The 16,086-nt window shown below is 35.8% G+C and overlaps 3 protein-coding genes and 2 pseudogenes across 3 annotated transcripts; 3 read left to right on the top strand and 2 right to left on the bottom strand.

Moving 5' to 3' along the window:
- The first annotated feature begins 600 nt into the window (after nucleotides 1–600).
- LOC120150651 lies at nucleotides 601–5,249 on the top strand (annotated as a pseudogene).
- A 290-nt stretch (nucleotides 5,250–5,539) lies between these two features.
- Nucleotides 5,540–7,957, top strand: LOC120150649 (DAR GTPase 2, mitochondrial-like). Its single transcript, XM_039163288.1, has 8 exons — nucleotides 5,540–6,016; nucleotides 6,096–6,200; nucleotides 6,522–6,599; nucleotides 6,721–6,874; nucleotides 6,968–7,038; nucleotides 7,139–7,235; nucleotides 7,439–7,635; nucleotides 7,754–7,957. Exons 1-8 carry the CDS (start codon nucleotides 5,843–5,845, stop codon nucleotides 7,937–7,939), a joined length of 1,062 nt encoding a protein of 353 aa, XP_039019219.1. The 5' UTR covers nucleotides 5,540–5,842; the 3' UTR covers nucleotides 7,940–7,957.
- Nucleotides 7,958–8,171: 214 nt separating this feature from the next.
- On the bottom strand, nucleotides 8,172–9,902 carry LOC120150650. The gene is made up of 2 exons (XM_039163289.1): nucleotides 8,307–9,902; nucleotides 8,172–8,258 (listed from the first exon to the last, which is right to left on the bottom strand). Exon 1 carries the CDS (start codon nucleotides 9,399–9,401, stop codon nucleotides 8,484–8,486), a length of 918 nt encoding a protein of 305 aa, XP_039019220.1. The 5' UTR covers nucleotides 9,402–9,902; the 3' UTR covers nucleotides 8,172–8,258; nucleotides 8,307–8,483.
- LOC120150648 lies at nucleotides 9,893–12,352 on the bottom strand. The gene is made up of 3 exons (XM_039163287.1): nucleotides 12,245–12,352; nucleotides 10,939–11,294; nucleotides 9,893–10,694 (listed from the first exon to the last, which is right to left on the bottom strand). Exons 2-3 carry the CDS (start codon nucleotides 11,283–11,285, stop codon nucleotides 9,926–9,928), a joined length of 1,116 nt encoding a protein of 371 aa, XP_039019218.1. The 5' UTR covers nucleotides 11,286–11,294; nucleotides 12,245–12,352; the 3' UTR covers nucleotides 9,893–9,925.
- Nucleotides 12,353–13,513: 1,161 nt separating this feature from the next.
- Nucleotides 13,514–14,995, top strand: LOC120150516 (annotated as a pseudogene).
- Nucleotides 14,996–16,086: the final 1,091 nt, after the last annotated feature.

Here is a 16,086-nt window from a genome sequence, read left to right as displayed (position 1 = left end):
CTATTGGAGGAGCTTGGGCACAATCAAGAGTATGTCAATCAATTTTGTGACAGTCAAAGCGCCTTGCATCTAGCAAAGAATCTAGCATTTCATTCAAGGACAAAGCACATATGAGTTCAGTACCATTTCATTCGTGAAAAGGTGGAAGAAGGGACGGTAGATATGCAGAAGATCCATACCAAAGACAACATAGCAGATTTCATGACGAAGGCGATCAATGCTGATAAATTTACTTGGTGTCTATCCTCTTGTGGCCTGTCAGAGACGTAAGCAACATGAAGGTACAAGGTAGAAAGAATGGTGTGAAGATATGATTGTTCCAATCAAATCTTCAAGTGGGAGATTGTTAAAAGTCAAAGGTGGTGGCTTTAGCATTAATGCACCGAAAGCATGAAAAACAAATATAGCTATTTTTGTTGAATTTTTCTAATGAGATAATTACACATTTAATCACTTTACTTTAGGGTATTTTCAAGATTAGTCCTTAATCTTCAACTATAAATACCCTAGCTCATTTAGCTTCAAAATCATCCCAAAGCATTCTAGCTTTCTTCCAATACTAGAGAGAATCTAGAGAGTTTCTTGAGAGTTATTTTCTAACCTTAAACCGGCCTAAGCAACTCAATGCCCTTTCATTTCAGATGGTATGATGTGTTCTTTAATAGGGCGCTTCAACTCTTTCAGTATTTGGGAATTAACCTTGTGCTTTACAATGTGATTTAGGATACAAGTCTTTGTTTTGTAATTTCCTTCGAGTATATGTCTAGTTTTGCATGCATATCTGTGTATACATGATTATGATATACTTATTAATGTGGTAGCATCTTATGATTTACTCTACTAATAGTGCACTATATACAAATCATAAATTATATGATTATGATATAAACTATAAGGAATTGCCCATTTTATCCTACCAACGAATTCAAATTTGTTTTTCTTTTATTGACCAATATGCATATTTCTCAAACCTTGAGAGGATATCAAGATCGATTTTTTTGAGCCTGCTACCTCACTGGAAAAGAGTGCCTAGGTGCATCAGATGTGGTTTGATTAAATGTGTCTTGCCCAAAAGGTTCTGAAATGCTATTGTTGTCTATTGCTAATTCTTAATGCCTACGCATGCCTAGGTGCATGTATGGAGAACATTGGATCAAACATTTTTTTTCCTAGTTATTTATGTAACTTCTAGTTCATATGGTTTCTTTTGCATGTCTTCTATGTCAATCATAAACTACAATAGCCTATCAATTTCTCTTTCCAATAAACTGTTTTATTCAGTATTTGTACCATGCACTTTGTAATCATGCTTTTCTTATCTATTTCTATATTTTCTGCATGACTATCTTAAATTGTCTGTCAAAGGCCTTCTAGTCACATTAATTGTTTGAAACAAAAATAGTAATAATGTTTTCTATTTCAATGGTAGGTTTCTCGGTTATTAGAACTTTTTCTTGCCTATGAGGAGGATCCTAATATCAAGCTGGTTATACTGAAGTTACACACCTATGAAGATACATAGTATCATTTTCCTTTATTAAAAGAAACAATTTGAAAAAAAAGGAAAAGTAACATGAAATCGTAAGACATTTGAGTCCGATGACATTTTTTGGTGTTGCATACAAGAGTGCCTGGCCTATGCTCTCATCTCCTTTCAAGTCACTCAATCAGATTGTTTGACAGTGCATTTGGGTTTGGCAATTTTACTTACTTATTCTTAGAATGTCCAATGGAAAGGCTCTATGAATTTTGTTTAACTTTTTCTTCATATCAGCTTGGTCATAGATAGTCAACAATTATGACTGTTTAATTTCTAATCTCTGTCAGCATTCCTTTTGGAAGCATAATTGGGCTTACATATTAGCTTTATTAATCATATATGGTTCTTAGGTGAATGTCAGATAGGAATTTACTTCTCATCTGTGCCACTTAATTGGCAGAGTAAACTTTAGAGGGACATTGTCTGCTCAGTTTTGACCATCGGTATTCCTTAATGGTTGTGCTGAAAGACTTAGTTAATTTTTGTGAGTTAAGTAAGCTTTTAATATTGATTTTGGAAAAATCGCTAGGTACAAAATTCATCATATTTGACTTAACATTTCGGTAAGACTAGGTTCCTTCATTGATTTTGCAAGCCAATGTTTTAGCATGAAGAGTATATACCTGATAGCTGTCTATTTGTCAATAGGGGAAAGGAAGAGCATTTTGTGCTGGTGGAGATGTTGCGGCTGTGGTACATGATATTAGAGCAGGTATGGATTCATTCATTTCTTGTCTATACCAGATAGTACTGATCCTTTAGGTCTAAAAGGTTAATAAGTTACATTATTAGTTTACTGTAACCTTTGTTTCTACTTCATGTTTGCTATCATTTATGATTTCTCTTTTGCTAGCACAATGGATCTACCACATTGGAAGAGCCCAATGTGTCTTCTTATTCCTTCTTGTTTGTTGGAGGAATTTAAAGTCAATGACCTTTTGTTATGCATTTATATGCTTTAGGTGGATGGAGAGCAGGTGCCAACTTTTTTATGAAGGAATACACCTTAAACTATTTGATGGCAACCTATAGCAAACCGCAGGTAACCCAAATGGCTTTAAGGCTCCATTGTTTCTCGAAAATGTTCTTCCAGGAAACATGGCTTTTTCCTCAAAGCATTTCTCTGAAATGCTATTCTTTTTGTTGTTTGGATTGTGAGAAACAATTAGTCTTACTGGATGCAAAATATCTTAAAGACTCTTTATCAATGGGTAATTTACACCTCAGTAACTTTTTCACACCATCTAAATAATTATCATACACTTTTAGAAGAATTGAATTTATGAGAAATAACAATATAATCAAAGAAATTAGCAACAAAGTTCTTTGAAGCCATCTGAATCTTGTTTTAGCTATGATCATATTAAAATTTCAAGTTGATAAAAGTTAATAAATAATTAATTGGAACACCAAATGATTCCTGCCAACATCATGTGAAATACATACAAAACAATACATAAAACTATTCTTCAAATTCATATAATAAATCCTCAAACAAGTTATGAACAATAAAGAAATCTGAATTTGAGCATAAAAGAATACAAAATCTGGAAATTTAGCAAACATGGAGTGAAGAAAGGGTGAAATCAATTGATAAGTTGCAGAGCTGGGTGTTTCGGAACAATATCTTATATATATAACCTGAATTGAGTATAATAGAACACAAAAATCTGGTAACTTACCAAAAGTGGAGTGAAGAAAGGGTGAAATCAAATGAAAAGTTGATGGGCAGGGTGTTTGGGTTGTGATCTTAGATTTTTAATGGAGAAGGGGTGGGGTGGGGGAGTTACTGAGGGAGAAGGAGAAACATGGAAGTTGTACTAGAGAAGAAGACAGAGGAAGTTGTAATTGAGAAGAGGAAGACAAAAAAAAAGTTGAGGACTTGAGGTCTCAAGAGGGAGGAAAGAGGGTTGTTCCTTTGACCATGTTACTTTTTGTCTCTTTCTCCGTTTCTTTTTGGTTCAATCTATAACTCCATTTCAGTTCAACAAACACAACAAGTTTCATAAAAGAACATTTAAGGCTATGCTGACTTTAGCCTATACCATGTATGTATATGATTTTTCTAATTGTGAAAATGCAAATCTCATTGAAGGTTTCAATTCTTAATGGAATCATTATGGGAGGTGGGAATGGTACTTCAATGCATGGTAGATTCCGTGTGGCAACTGAGAACTCGGTAATTATCTCTTTTGTATCCTTTGAAATACTTTAGAAGTTCCTTGCATAAATTAGAAGAAAATGGCTCTATTAGCATTCTAAGCTAAAATAATTTGATGTCTCTTCCCTAAATAGTCTACTTTTTGCATTTTCTGTTAATTTGACAGAATCAGATGCTAAGTGTAGCAGATTGGTTTCTCTTTATAATGTTTATGTATTGGATGTTGTGTAGCTTTTTGCAATGCCTGAAACAGCTTTGGGACTCTTCCCAGATGTAGGAGCCTCCTATTCTTGTCAAGACTCCCAGGATTTTTCGGTACACCCATTATATTCTTGAATATATTATACGTGCCCTTTAATTACTTTTATTTTTTAAAATTTCATATCCTAAGCCTGAATCCTTTAAAACAAAGGTTCACCTCTTCCGTAGCATCCTGGATTTTGGCTAATGCCTTATACACTTACAAGAAAGAATGCAAAGGCAGTAAGGCTCCGTAAATTGGGTTCTCCTTAATGATAGCTACAATAGCTATATTTGGGCTTTGTCGGGTCTATTTTGGTTCACAGAACTGATTCATGTTGTATTCATTTCTTCTAGCTAGCCAAAAACTTGTATACTGGAATTTGTTTTATGTTTAGCTTCACATAGCGTCATCATCTTCTGGCAGGAGAGTATCTCGGTCTTACTGGTGCCAAATTGGATGGTGCAGAAATGCTTGCATGTGGCCTTGCAACTCACTTTGTCCCTTCAGCAGTATGCTTCCCAACCTAAAATATGGATGAGTTCAAAATATATTTGAGACAATGTAGATTTATACCGGTTGGTTGAGAAAACATGATAGAGGAAACACATTAAGTGTCAGCTTTGTGTTTCCTTTCGCTAGTAAAGCTAACATGTATGTTTCTTCTTATTCTTTTTTAAAGTTTAGACATTAATCTTTGGAAGTTAAAGTGTAGAGTTACTGTCACCTAATAAACATATGCTTCTATATCTTATAGAGCTACTTTTCTAAAAATAACCAGATTCATCTTTAAGAGTTCCCTAAATGGGATTCTTTATTGTATAAAGCTACTTTTGTAGCTCAAACCAGATCTTTCCTTTGTCTGGAGAAGGTAAAACCTCTGTCCACACTTACTAAAAACTGAAAATACATTCCCTACCTATTTGTGCCTTGTGAACTGAGGGAAAATTGCAACTGTGATTAGTATCAGCACGAAATAGTTTTTCCTTCTGTTAGAAAGATTTTGATCCCTACTCTTCTTTTGAATCCTCAAAATCTCTGCTTAATTTTTATCCAAAATAGGCAGTGTGAATCTCTCTTGCTTTATGCCTTAGAAAGTTCACTTAATTGTTTTTAATAATTTTTGTACGTTATATGTTTACATCTTTTCACTTAATCAACAGAAATTACCCATTTTAGAAGCTGCATTATGTGCTGCAGACTCGAGTGATCCAGCAACCATTTCATCAATTATTGGTCAATACTCCTCGTTAAAAGAGCAGAGTGTGTATAATCGGTTAGTTTTCTATTAACAATGCATTTTCCTGCATAATTGGTTTGTTATCTGCTTCCACGAGGGAGGAGGGGGGAGAGAGAGAGAGAGAGAGAGAGATTGATAGTTAAAATGAGAAACTGAGTATCTGCCCTTGTATTTCAGTTCTGTTTATGAAAGAGGAGGTAGCCTATAACTGTAAACTGAAAGCGCATATTCGTAATGCAGTTCAACACCTGATCCAATCCATTATTTAGAATTTGTATTCTTTGAAATCCAAACTTGCTAACAGCTGACTGACAAGACTTCCTAAAACCCTCATTATCATTGGTTATATGGCTGCAGATTAGCTGTCATTGATAGATGCTTCTCTCAAAAAACAATTGAAGAAATTTTATCATTGATAGATCGCTCATATTTCTTGTCTCGGGCGTCGATTCACTGTTTCGTTTGATAGATTTATTCTCCTATCGGATATACTTTAGGCGCTAACCACATTGCCCCCAACATGTTTGATTTTATGCCTGAAATAAGTTCCAATTGTTCTACCATGGTCTTCACTTAAACCCTTGATATAAACTCGTTCATCAGTAGCATTCTAAGAGAGAAGAAAGAAAGATAAATTCATTCGAGACAAAAGATATACTAATGGCAGCAAATAGCGTTGCAAGTAAAACAGCAAGGAAAATAGGGATTGCAGTGCAGAAAGCAGCAAGCAGAAATAAAGTATGGTGGTACGATCCCCACATGGCTGCAGCCACAAGTGCCATTGTTCAACGACTTCCATTGGTTGATCTCGTTGCTGAGATCAGAGACGCCAGGGTATAGTTTTTTTTTTTACTTTATTCTTCTTTGCAAGATGAAACTTATCATTCAACTTGTTGAGTGGTAAACCTTTCAGATTCCCTTGTCATCCGAGTATGAGCTGTTGAGGAATTTTCCTTCTCTTTCTAGACGAATTGTTGTCATGAATAAGATTGACCTCGCTGATCCAACACAATTAAAGGTTGGCATTTGTTTCTTGTGTTTTTCCCTTCATTTCCATATGATTGTGTCAAAGGGGTATTTTATGCTGGGGAACTTATAAAATTTTAGGAGTAAAAATAGATAATTAATAGGAAGTACATGGAAAATATTTAAATTATATGAGGATTTGAAATTATTAGGGGAGTTACTGCCCCGCCAGCCCCCTCTGTCTATCCCAGATTGTGTCTAGTTTGGTGTCACCTGGTAAAAAAACACTAAATCAATTGGAGAATTCAAATAAAATCCACTTTATAGATGTGCCGTAATCTTGCATATACTGATATACTGTTCCATCTTTTAGGGATGGATGAGATATTTTGAGCAACAAGACTGCATTCCTTATGGAGTCAATTCCCATAACAAGGACAGTGTGAAAGGGGTATTTTGTCTCTTATCTATCCACTAGAATCTCCTACATTCAGTGTCAACCCTATGCCATTGTTTCTTGTTTAAGATGTATTATATATACCAACAATTGGTAAACAATTTATTTCTCACAGCTGCTCAATTTTGTACAAGCTCAAGTTAGGGGACTGTGCAAAGGTAATCATCATTCTAGTGAGACAATAACAATAATGCTTGTAGGGATTCCTAATGTTGGTAAATCAGCACTAGCTAATTCTTTGCATCAGATTGGGAGGATTAGTGCTGGAGGTGCTTCAACCCTTCTCAAATCTTCTCATGTTCCTCTCCTGTTTAATGAACCTTTAAATGAAATCTAAACTATCCCATGTTCCTTCTATTTAGAAAAAGGAAAGTTGAAGCATGCAACTGTGAGTCCTCAGCCTGGAGAGACAAAAGACATCAGCAGCTTGAAGGTACATATATGCCAATATGTTGTAATGGGTTTTTTCTCTTAATTTAGATTCCATTTTTTCCAACACCATGGAGTGTTTCATGCTCGACTCTTTTCTTCAGATTGGTAGCCACCCCAATATCTATTTGTTAGATACTCCTGGTATTTTGCCTCGTATCGTTCATGATGCCGAACTTTGCTCCAAACTAGCATTGACAGGTGGTCTCTTTTTCTTAATTTAGATTCCATTTTCTCCAATATCATGGAATGTTTCATGCTCAACTCTTTTCTTCAGTTTGGTAGCCATCCCATTATTTTTTTCTCTTTTAAGGGAATAAGTTAATTGTAATAGTTCAACTATATGAAGCTCAAGTACTACTTCCTCTATTAAATCCAATGATTTTCCTTTTTTACGAGGGCAGGGGCAATTAGAGACGGTTTGATCGAGCAAAAGGAACTTGCTGTATATTTTTTGGCCATTCTTAACTTATGTGACCAATATAAGAAATGGGCAAAATTTTCAACCAATCAGAGTAGGCTAGACCGCAAAGAAGAGGCCTCGATTAGCTCTAAACTGGAGATGAGACAGAAAAAGCAGTATCCGATGGATCACACTCAGGTAAGAGATTGTCTTTGGCCTTGATTGTTGTCCGTAAGACCTGTAAGTCCTGGTCAAGAACAGAGACCTTATTACTTATGTATGAAGAAAAGACTTCATGCTTGACTTGTTGACGCAGGATCCGATAGTCCATGATGTTCGTGGGGCTATCTTTAATACCATTTCATCTTTTGATGGTAATCTAGAACTCGAGGAAGACATGATAAAGCTTATCAAGGCACAGTCGGTAGCATTGAGGGCAGCTTTCCATGTCCCGGAAGACGTAGGTGAAAATGTTGACAATAAATCGGTGTTAAGTTGCTAGATTTGTATCGCACTGGGAGGGGGCATTATACTCTTGATCCCCTCCCTGAAACTACTTTATGATCCTTTCCAAACTATTACCAACAATCTCATAGGTAGCTTTCCTGTAAAAATCACCACATTTATCACTGTATTCAACCATACCTACCATTATAAATCGAGCCAACTTGAGACAAAAACAATTCAAACTCAAATTGCTTTAATTTTTGGCTCAACAAATAAATTTCAAAATGATCAAACAGCAATTAATCCAAGTACTAAACATGAAAAATGTAATAAAGAGAAAAGACTTGAATGACTCGATCCAAACACAATTCAACCTACCCAATTGCCAGTACCATAACACAGTATAATATTTAAGTCGCAACAAAGTCCAAGTACTTTAGCCTAATACATAAATGCAACTTCAAAGAACAAGACAACTATTCATGGCATGCTAATGTAGTTAAGTCCATGGAGATTGTTATTCAAAGTAGCTGGAAATTACCTAAAGCAACCATGAAAGCTGTACAGCGTTATACATACACACATAAGGTAAATGCTCCCTAAAAGCTTGCCTTGCATGAAACCTTATTGTGCCCGACTCCTTTGCACCGAGTGCAACAGACGGATCTTCTGATAATTCCCTGGCTTTTGTTCCATTTAAACTTCTTCTGCTGTTGGCCTAATGGTTGTGCGATTGGAGGCAATATCTGCTCATCATCTTCTTCATGATCTTCATCTCCACCGGAATAAGCAATGGTCGAAGTAGGATTTATGCTACCGGAATATGTTGATCGGAAGCTATCTGCTGTGAAGTACCTTGAACAATAATCATACACATTCCTACCTGTGCAGTTAAAGACAGCAATCGCATGATGGCAAGGAAGCCCAGTTGGTTTCCACATAGCACAACTGCAGTGTTGTTTAACAATATCCACAACATTAATGGAACTATCATGAACTTCAAATAGGGTGTCGGATGAGAATAATACTTTCAGTCCACGTGCTTTTGCAAATTCTTCTTGTAACATTTCCTGCTTTGATGGTGTAAGTTTCGTAGTCCAGTTACTTGATTCCATTCGTCGACTTTCCATTAATTCCATGATTTTACATCTTAATACTTCTATCTTTTGCATGATGGGTCGTTCACGTGCTTCCTCTATCCAGTTAGCATATGACTCTGCAATGTTGAGTGTTATGTGATTATAAAGCTCACCCTTGAAAAATGTATTTGCCCAGTATTCAGGCTCATTTTGCATAATCCAATCATAAGCACTTGAAGAAACACGTTTAATTTGCTCTGTGTACATCCTAAAACCACCAAGTCGGGCTGCTTTTGCTGCAGCCAAGAAACAACCAGGCAATGAAGCTCTCCCTTCTCCATGGAATGGTCCCTTTAAGTTTTGAATGAAGCTGTCCATCAAGTAGTATATAGAGTAACCATGGTGAGCATTCTCAAATATTTCAAGCACATGCTTCATTAATCCTTTATCTCTATCAGAGACAAAGGTTAGAGGACAAGAGGTCGACACTTGAGATCTCAACTGCTCCAAAAACCAATTCCAACTGTCTTCATTTTCATTGTCTACAACAGCAAATGCAACAGGGAAAATCCCATCATCACCATCCAGTCCAGTGGCAGTGAGCAGAGTTTCATGGTATTTTGATTTCAATGGGATGGCCTCAAGGAAAAGCAGTGGACGACACCCACTTTGGAAACCATAAACTGTAGCGTGAAAGGATATAAAAAGACGCTGAAATCGTCTATCATCTCCAATGAGAAGCTGTGTAAAACTACCAGGATTTGCCTCCTCTATCTTTTCACAGTACCAAGGCAACTGACCATATGCTTCTTTGTATGAACCCTGAAGTTGCTGCCGAGCATCTTCAACTCCACGCCATACTTGTGCATAGTTCAGCTCAAGCCCAAAATCACGAAGAATGTCTCTGGCAATTTCTTTTGGTTTGTGGTGCGGGCTATCTCTTAACCTATCCTTAATAATATTCACCAACCAATTTTTTTAGCTGGAGTACCAGTCTTTCGAGATTTTTCACCATCACAAGTATGTGCTTCGTCCATCCTTTTAACCCTAAACACACCGTCGGATGGGACCCAAGATGCATGAAGCTTCCATGGACAGCCTTCTACTGCACATACAGCATAAGCACGATTAGTGTCATTCTTTCTTAATCTATAACCAAAGCGATGTGCAATGGCATATTTCTGTAGAGCATCACGGAATTCTGCCACACTTCCAAAGTCCTGGCCTTCACCAGTAATACCATTTTTCCAAAATTCAACCAGTTCATCCGGTGAAGCATCATTGGGAGGAGCAAGAGTCAGGCTCATGTTATCAACTACTGCAACAGTATTGCATCTCCTGGCAACCTTTTTCCTGGATGTGGATTTTCTGGTCTCGTCAGGACTGTCGTCAACACTCACAATGTTAAGACCATTTGCACCACTTCTCCAGGAGGCAATGCGCCTACGTTTCTTGACGGTATCAGCAGGAGAAGCGCTCATATCAATTGTATCTGTGCTACAGTCAGTTGCATCAGCAACACTGACCTCAAAAAGACCATCAACAATGTTACGGCCAGCAGTACGTTTAGCTGCTTTAGTGGGGCTTCGAAGTGTTGCATTGACACCTGCAACAGAATCAGAGGGGGTTGCTATACCAACAGTAACATCCTTCAGGCCAACAGCAGAGCGAGCGACTTTGGAAGTAGCAGGACCCGCAGCAGAGGTGGCACCTTTTTTTGCACCAATTTTCCTGCAAGTGATGACTGATCTTAATGAAACCGTTGATTTTGCAATTTCCGCATTTAACCACTATGCACAAATACTGAGGCAAACCCAAACTCATCAAAGAAAATGGATTATTTCAGCATATTCTCATTTTTCTTGCTGATGCAATGATAATGCATGAACTTTTAATTTAAGGTGAGAAAAGAAAATAACAATGACAGCAAAAGAAATCCAGAAGCTGTTGATAACTGCAGGTAGAAAGCAATTACCTCTTAGCTTGCGTGCCAAGATTTGCAGGAACAAAGCTTTTTGTCCCTGTAAGAAAAATATCTGCAGTCACCGAGTCCTCATGAAAGTCATACATCCTTTTAAGGTCTTTGTCATTGGACAAAGTAATTAGAGTTCTCCTGTTTCCAGGGAGAAAATACTTCATAGTCAAAGATTTATATTCCAAGTTACTTTTTTCGGCTAATTTGTACTTGAGATCGTCGAATGCTGTCTCAGGACTGATATCTAAGGCATGTGCCTCTCCTCCAGAATATGACAAGGATCCATCATCCTTCGGCACAAATTCACCGCCATGCTGGCAAATCAAGATCAGCTTCCCCCGCACCATTCCAAATCGCTTCTTAACTTAAACAGACAAGAAGTTTACAAATAGATTACATAAACTCATAAAATAAATTACAAGTTTTTAACTGCTACACTTGATTTACCAAGCCAAATTTTAAAATCGTTACAAACCATACATGACCTACAACCATCACTACACAATATTATATGCAAGGCAAGCAACGGGGTTGGGAGAATTCCACTTAAAGGCATAAAAGAAAATTGTCAAGGTCCTCTAATCATACAACAGTTAAACAAGAGCTGGCAATTTAGACCAAAATGCTAAGTCTTTATTAACTTAACTAAAGTGAAAGACACAGATTTTCATTGCCTAATCATCATCGCATTCCTCAAAAGGCAAACTTACAGTCAGTACTAAGTAGTCAAGCTAGTTAAGCCTCAAACAACAGAACCGCAACATTGTCTTAGATCATAAAAAAAAGGCAACCCATTTACCATTGCAAGAAAAATATACACCATTTTTAAAAAAAAAATATACTACTAAAAACTTAAAATTTACAAACAACATCCGGTAACTCACAAGTAATTTTTTTTAAAACAAGTGCTCAAACCCAACATATAAAACAGCTAAAGGGGTTCTCAACCCAAAGCTTATTTCAAGATGAAAAAGGCTTTCAAAACCAAATGGATCAACATCTTCCATTGCTAGGGAGCTCAATTTTCGTCTTTTTAAAACCAAACAAAGGGTCATGATAATCAGATCAGCAAAAACCCACCAAGAAGCATAACCTTTTAACGAAAACCCAACAATCTAAACAATAAACTAAATTAGATTTCCGACTCAACATCAAGGATTCCCGGCACAAGCAAAAGAATTAAAAGAATTAAACAAAATTACAGCATGCAAACCCAAAAAAGAAAAAGAAAAAAAAGAATTAAAAGGAGGAAAATTGAAGGATAAAGTGTAGAGAGAGAGAGAGATAGTGAAAGGGAAGAATTTACCAGAGAGGCAAAGTCAGGGGGTTGGAGATGGATGAGAAGAAGAAACCCTAAAGCTTTGGGTTTTTTTTGAGAAATTGGGAAAAAGAAGAGTGAGTTATCGAAGTAAAGAAGGGTGTGATAGGGAAATAAAAAAAAGTAGGGGGCAATGGGGGCAGAATTGGAACAAGGACAAATTTATAGGGGTTCTTTTGTAATTTAGGAAAATATTAATATTTTTGTAAATTGCGATGGTAGTTGAAAATTGGCATAGATAAGTGTTGATATACATTAATACATGAAAAAAGAATAAAAATTAAATTACCATGATAAACATTAAAATTTTGGGATAAATAGAAATAATACTAATAAAAATATAAAAATAATAATGTGAATACCATTTAATCTACAAACATCTTTTTAAACAGAATTAAAATTGCAAAACACAAAATTAATTGAAAGAAAATATAGACTTAAAATTCATAAAAATAATGTAATAATAAAAAATATTTAATCATAAAAGACCAAAAATCTAATGTTTAAAAAATCTGATAAAAATCATCAGAAGATTAGTTTAAGTAGTAAATAATATGATATAATTTAAGTATATATCAAATTTGATTATTTGTATATGTAAAATGTCTCTACTAGAAGGCTCGCCCACCAGATCAAGTATGTAACCTGAATCGAATTAGATAATACAAATTTTAGGGTTAACTACTTCAAATATCACTAACCTTTAAGCGTGGGCTCGTTTATGTCATTGCCGTTTCAATTTTGTCAATTTTAACACTGACGTTTATGTTTAGCTGTAATTTGAACTAGTAAATAATATGATATCATTTAAGTATATATCAAATTTGAGTATTTGTATATGTAAAATGTCTCTACTAGAAGGCTCACCCACCAGATCAAGTATGTAACCTGTATTGATTTAGATAATATAAATTTTAGGGTTAACTACTTCAAGTACCACTCACCTTTAATTGTGGGCTCGTTTATGTCACTGACGTTTCAATTTTATCAATTTTAATACTGACGTTTATGTTTAGCTGTAATTATGTCACTCTGTCGTTAATTCATTAACGGAGCGATGACATGGCTCCCTCATCAAAACGACGTCGTTTTGACACGACTGTTTTAATGCTCCAAAAGCTCAAAACGACGTTGTTTTGTTGATAAAAAAATACTTTTCATGAGATTCAAACTATAAACCATTAAAATCAAAAACTAAATACCTAACCACCAAACTAACTTAATAACTTATTACGACCTTAACAAAAACTATTATAAATGTTAAATAACAGTTTGATTACTAAAGTGTTGATATATATATATATATATATATATATATATATATGTAATTTGGTTCGTTTCCGCTTAGAGATAGTTGTTAAATGCCAGCTTTATCACTCTAGTTTTGTTGATGAGGAAGGACTTACTAAAGCTTGTGGCTTCCCTTTACTTCCTTTGAAAAGTCACATAAGGGGTCCTGCACCTGTTTCAGATCAAGGTTGGATTTATCATCTTCACTGGAGAGTTCTCGATATCATACCCTTTCTTATCTTTTGAGTTGGTAATTTAAGATGGGTTTTTTGCAGGTAAAACTGATATTGTCGATGAAGCAATCACGTTCTTTCGTGCCAATGTGTTCTTTAGAAACTTTGATATCAAGAGCCCCGCGGATAAGCTCCTTATATATTTGACTTTCTACATAAATGTGGCTTTGAAGAGGCTTGAGGGCCGTAGGACCTTGGCAGAAGGTACTAAGGCAATCATTAACTTGGGCTTGGAAGAAATTCCTGTACCTGGAGAATCCGGTTTTCCTTTTCCAGGGCTCTTTGTGTTTCCACAGTCTCAAAAAGAAGCAGGTTATTCTTTTACATTTTTGATATCATATAAGTTACATAGATTATTAAAGTGTTGGGTAAGTGTGAAACATGTTCCAAGTATCACAGTGAGTCGTAGTGAACTCTTTTAGTCAGTCAGCTACTCCACCGTACTCGATTTTTGTTGTCTTGAGACAACAGTAGCTCAAATTGATTTTACATGGAAGATTTAAGAATTATGCAAACAAAATGTACTTTCTACTTTAGGGTTGTAGTTTTGAATAATATACGATGCAATTTTTGACTTTATGCTTATCTTAACTTGAGGGGTCAAGCTTAGAGAGCCGTCCTTCAAATTCAAAGACTATAACCCTAAAGTTGTTTGAAAAGCCTCGTTTTCGGTGAGAATGAAAATGTAAAATCTGTTGATTTTCCAATAGTGCTTTGAATATGACAAGTGTTTTAGGAAGTATGCAGTGCTTGGAATTCTTTGTAAAACTTTTAATATCTGTCTTCTACATCAAACTCGTGATCATTTGTGATGTTATTTACCACTTTGAGTACCGAGGTCTCGATAATTGGCTACCATATAATTCATTGATTTCTTAAATGCAGAACTGCTTAGGAATTATCTGAAGCAAATAAGAGAAGAAACAAGCGGGAGACTGTTGAGCGTTGCCTATAGGCCCAATGGAACTCCAAATAAATAGTGGTTAGCTTTGCAAAAAAGAAATTCATGAATATAATTGTTCTATGAAAGATATAAAAGCCGTATATTCAATCGAAAGTAACATGTAAAATCCTTCATAAGATGATGTGTTTTGAAATGTCGGTAACAAAATTAACTTGTACATTTCATCACATTCTAATGATGGAAATTTAGTTGGTTATCTTAATTGCTTCATGAGACAAGGGAGCAGAAACAAAAGGATCATTTAAAGCATTTTATTATGCTTTCTGCCTCTGGTACTAGAACTTGATATGAGTTAAATTCTGACTTGTCTACTTGTACATGGAGCTTATAAGGAACCACCACAACCATAAGGACCCTTCGAATACGTGGAAAATCTCACCTGAGTTCGAGTAAGTTAAAGTTAGCATACCGAGGACTCGGATTATCTCATATCATTGAAATTTTGCATCCGCGTATCCCAGTTTTAAGCTTCAAAGCTCGTGAAAGCCTGGGACTCAAAGGTAGTCTATATGATGTTTAAGCAATGAATTCTTAAGATTCCTGCCTTTGCTCTTCATTATCAATATTGCGAATGCTTGTTTTTGTCATCGTACGTACCAAAACACTGTATCGGATCATATTAGAGAACTTTTGACAGGTCTTGGAGCCTTCAGCTGTAAGAGTTTCCCTTGTCCCTCATGTTAGATGTTGTTCCAGGTACTTGTTCTTCTCAAGTTTCATTCTTGCAGTTGGCTCTATATTTCTCGATTTGATGCATTCAAAGCTTCGATGACATTAAAATATTAGCTGCATTTCATTCATTACTAGTCTTGAAGCTTAACCGACATTGCTTTCCCTTTGATGGTTATTATCTTGGTTGTTCTGTCTGCTGAAATTGCTGAACTGAGACTTTCTTTTAGGCATCATTAAACCAAATTGTATCAACCAGTGGATGATTATCAAATGGCTAGCAGTAGCAGGGACTGTGACTAGTTAACTATTTTTCAGTTTTCTGTCAAAAACATTGTCAGGCTCAGCTCATGGGGGAGCAGCATGAGCTCCAGCTCACGCCCCCACCTTCACAGCTTTGACATCTCGTCAGTCGCCTCTCAATCAAACTGATGATGAAACTGATTGGGGGAGACTGGTTTAGTACAAAAACTGAAATTTTAATCAAACTGAATTGAATATATACATTTTAAAAATATATATATATTTTTTCACAGTTTACAAGCAATGTATGTTCAATTCCAAATCTCTCTCTCTCTATATATCAGTTATGATTATTAATGTAAAGTGTTAAATTCTAAATACTCAAATTCATAATTGAAATACCGATGGAGAATATTAAGCCGTGAAAAATG

Source organism: Hibiscus syriacus, unplaced genomic scaffold, assembly GCF_006381635.1.
Source record: "Hibiscus syriacus cultivar Baekdansim isolate YM2019G1 unplaced genomic scaffold, ASM638163v2 tig00111022_pilon, whole genome shotgun sequence".
Classification (NCBI taxonomy): Eukaryota; Viridiplantae; Streptophyta; class Magnoliopsida; order Malvales; family Malvaceae; genus Hibiscus; species Hibiscus syriacus.
The sequence above is the reverse complement of the archived record's forward strand: the minus strand, read 5'-3'. Positions and strand labels throughout refer to the sequence as shown.

Excerpts from the sequence above, each read along its gene's own strand:
- LOC120150649 (XM_039163288.1), top strand. The coding sequence starts at position 5,843 with ATGGCAGCAAATAGCGTTGCAAGTAAAACAGCAAGGAAAATAGGGATT. Across the intron at positions 7,039-7,138 it reads AAGACATCAGCAGCTTGAAG|ATTGGTAGCCACCCCAATAT; the intron begins GTACATATATGC and ends TCTTTTCTTCAG. Across the intron at positions 7,636-7,753 it reads ATCCGATGGATCACACTCAG|GATCCGATAGTCCATGATGT; the intron begins GTAAGAGATTGT and ends TTGTTGACGCAG.
- LOC120150650 (XM_039163289.1), bottom strand. The coding sequence starts at position 9,401 with ATGAAGCATGTGCTTGAAATATTTGAGAATGCTCACCATGGTTACTCT.
- LOC120150648 (XM_039163287.1), bottom strand. The coding sequence starts at position 11,285 with ATGGTGCGGGGGAAGCTGATCTTGATTTGCCAGCATGGCGGTGAATTT. Across the intron at positions 10,695-10,938 it reads CTTGGCACGCAAGCTAAGAG|GAAAATTGGTGCAAAAAAAG; the intron begins GTAATTGCTTTC and ends CATCACTTGCAG.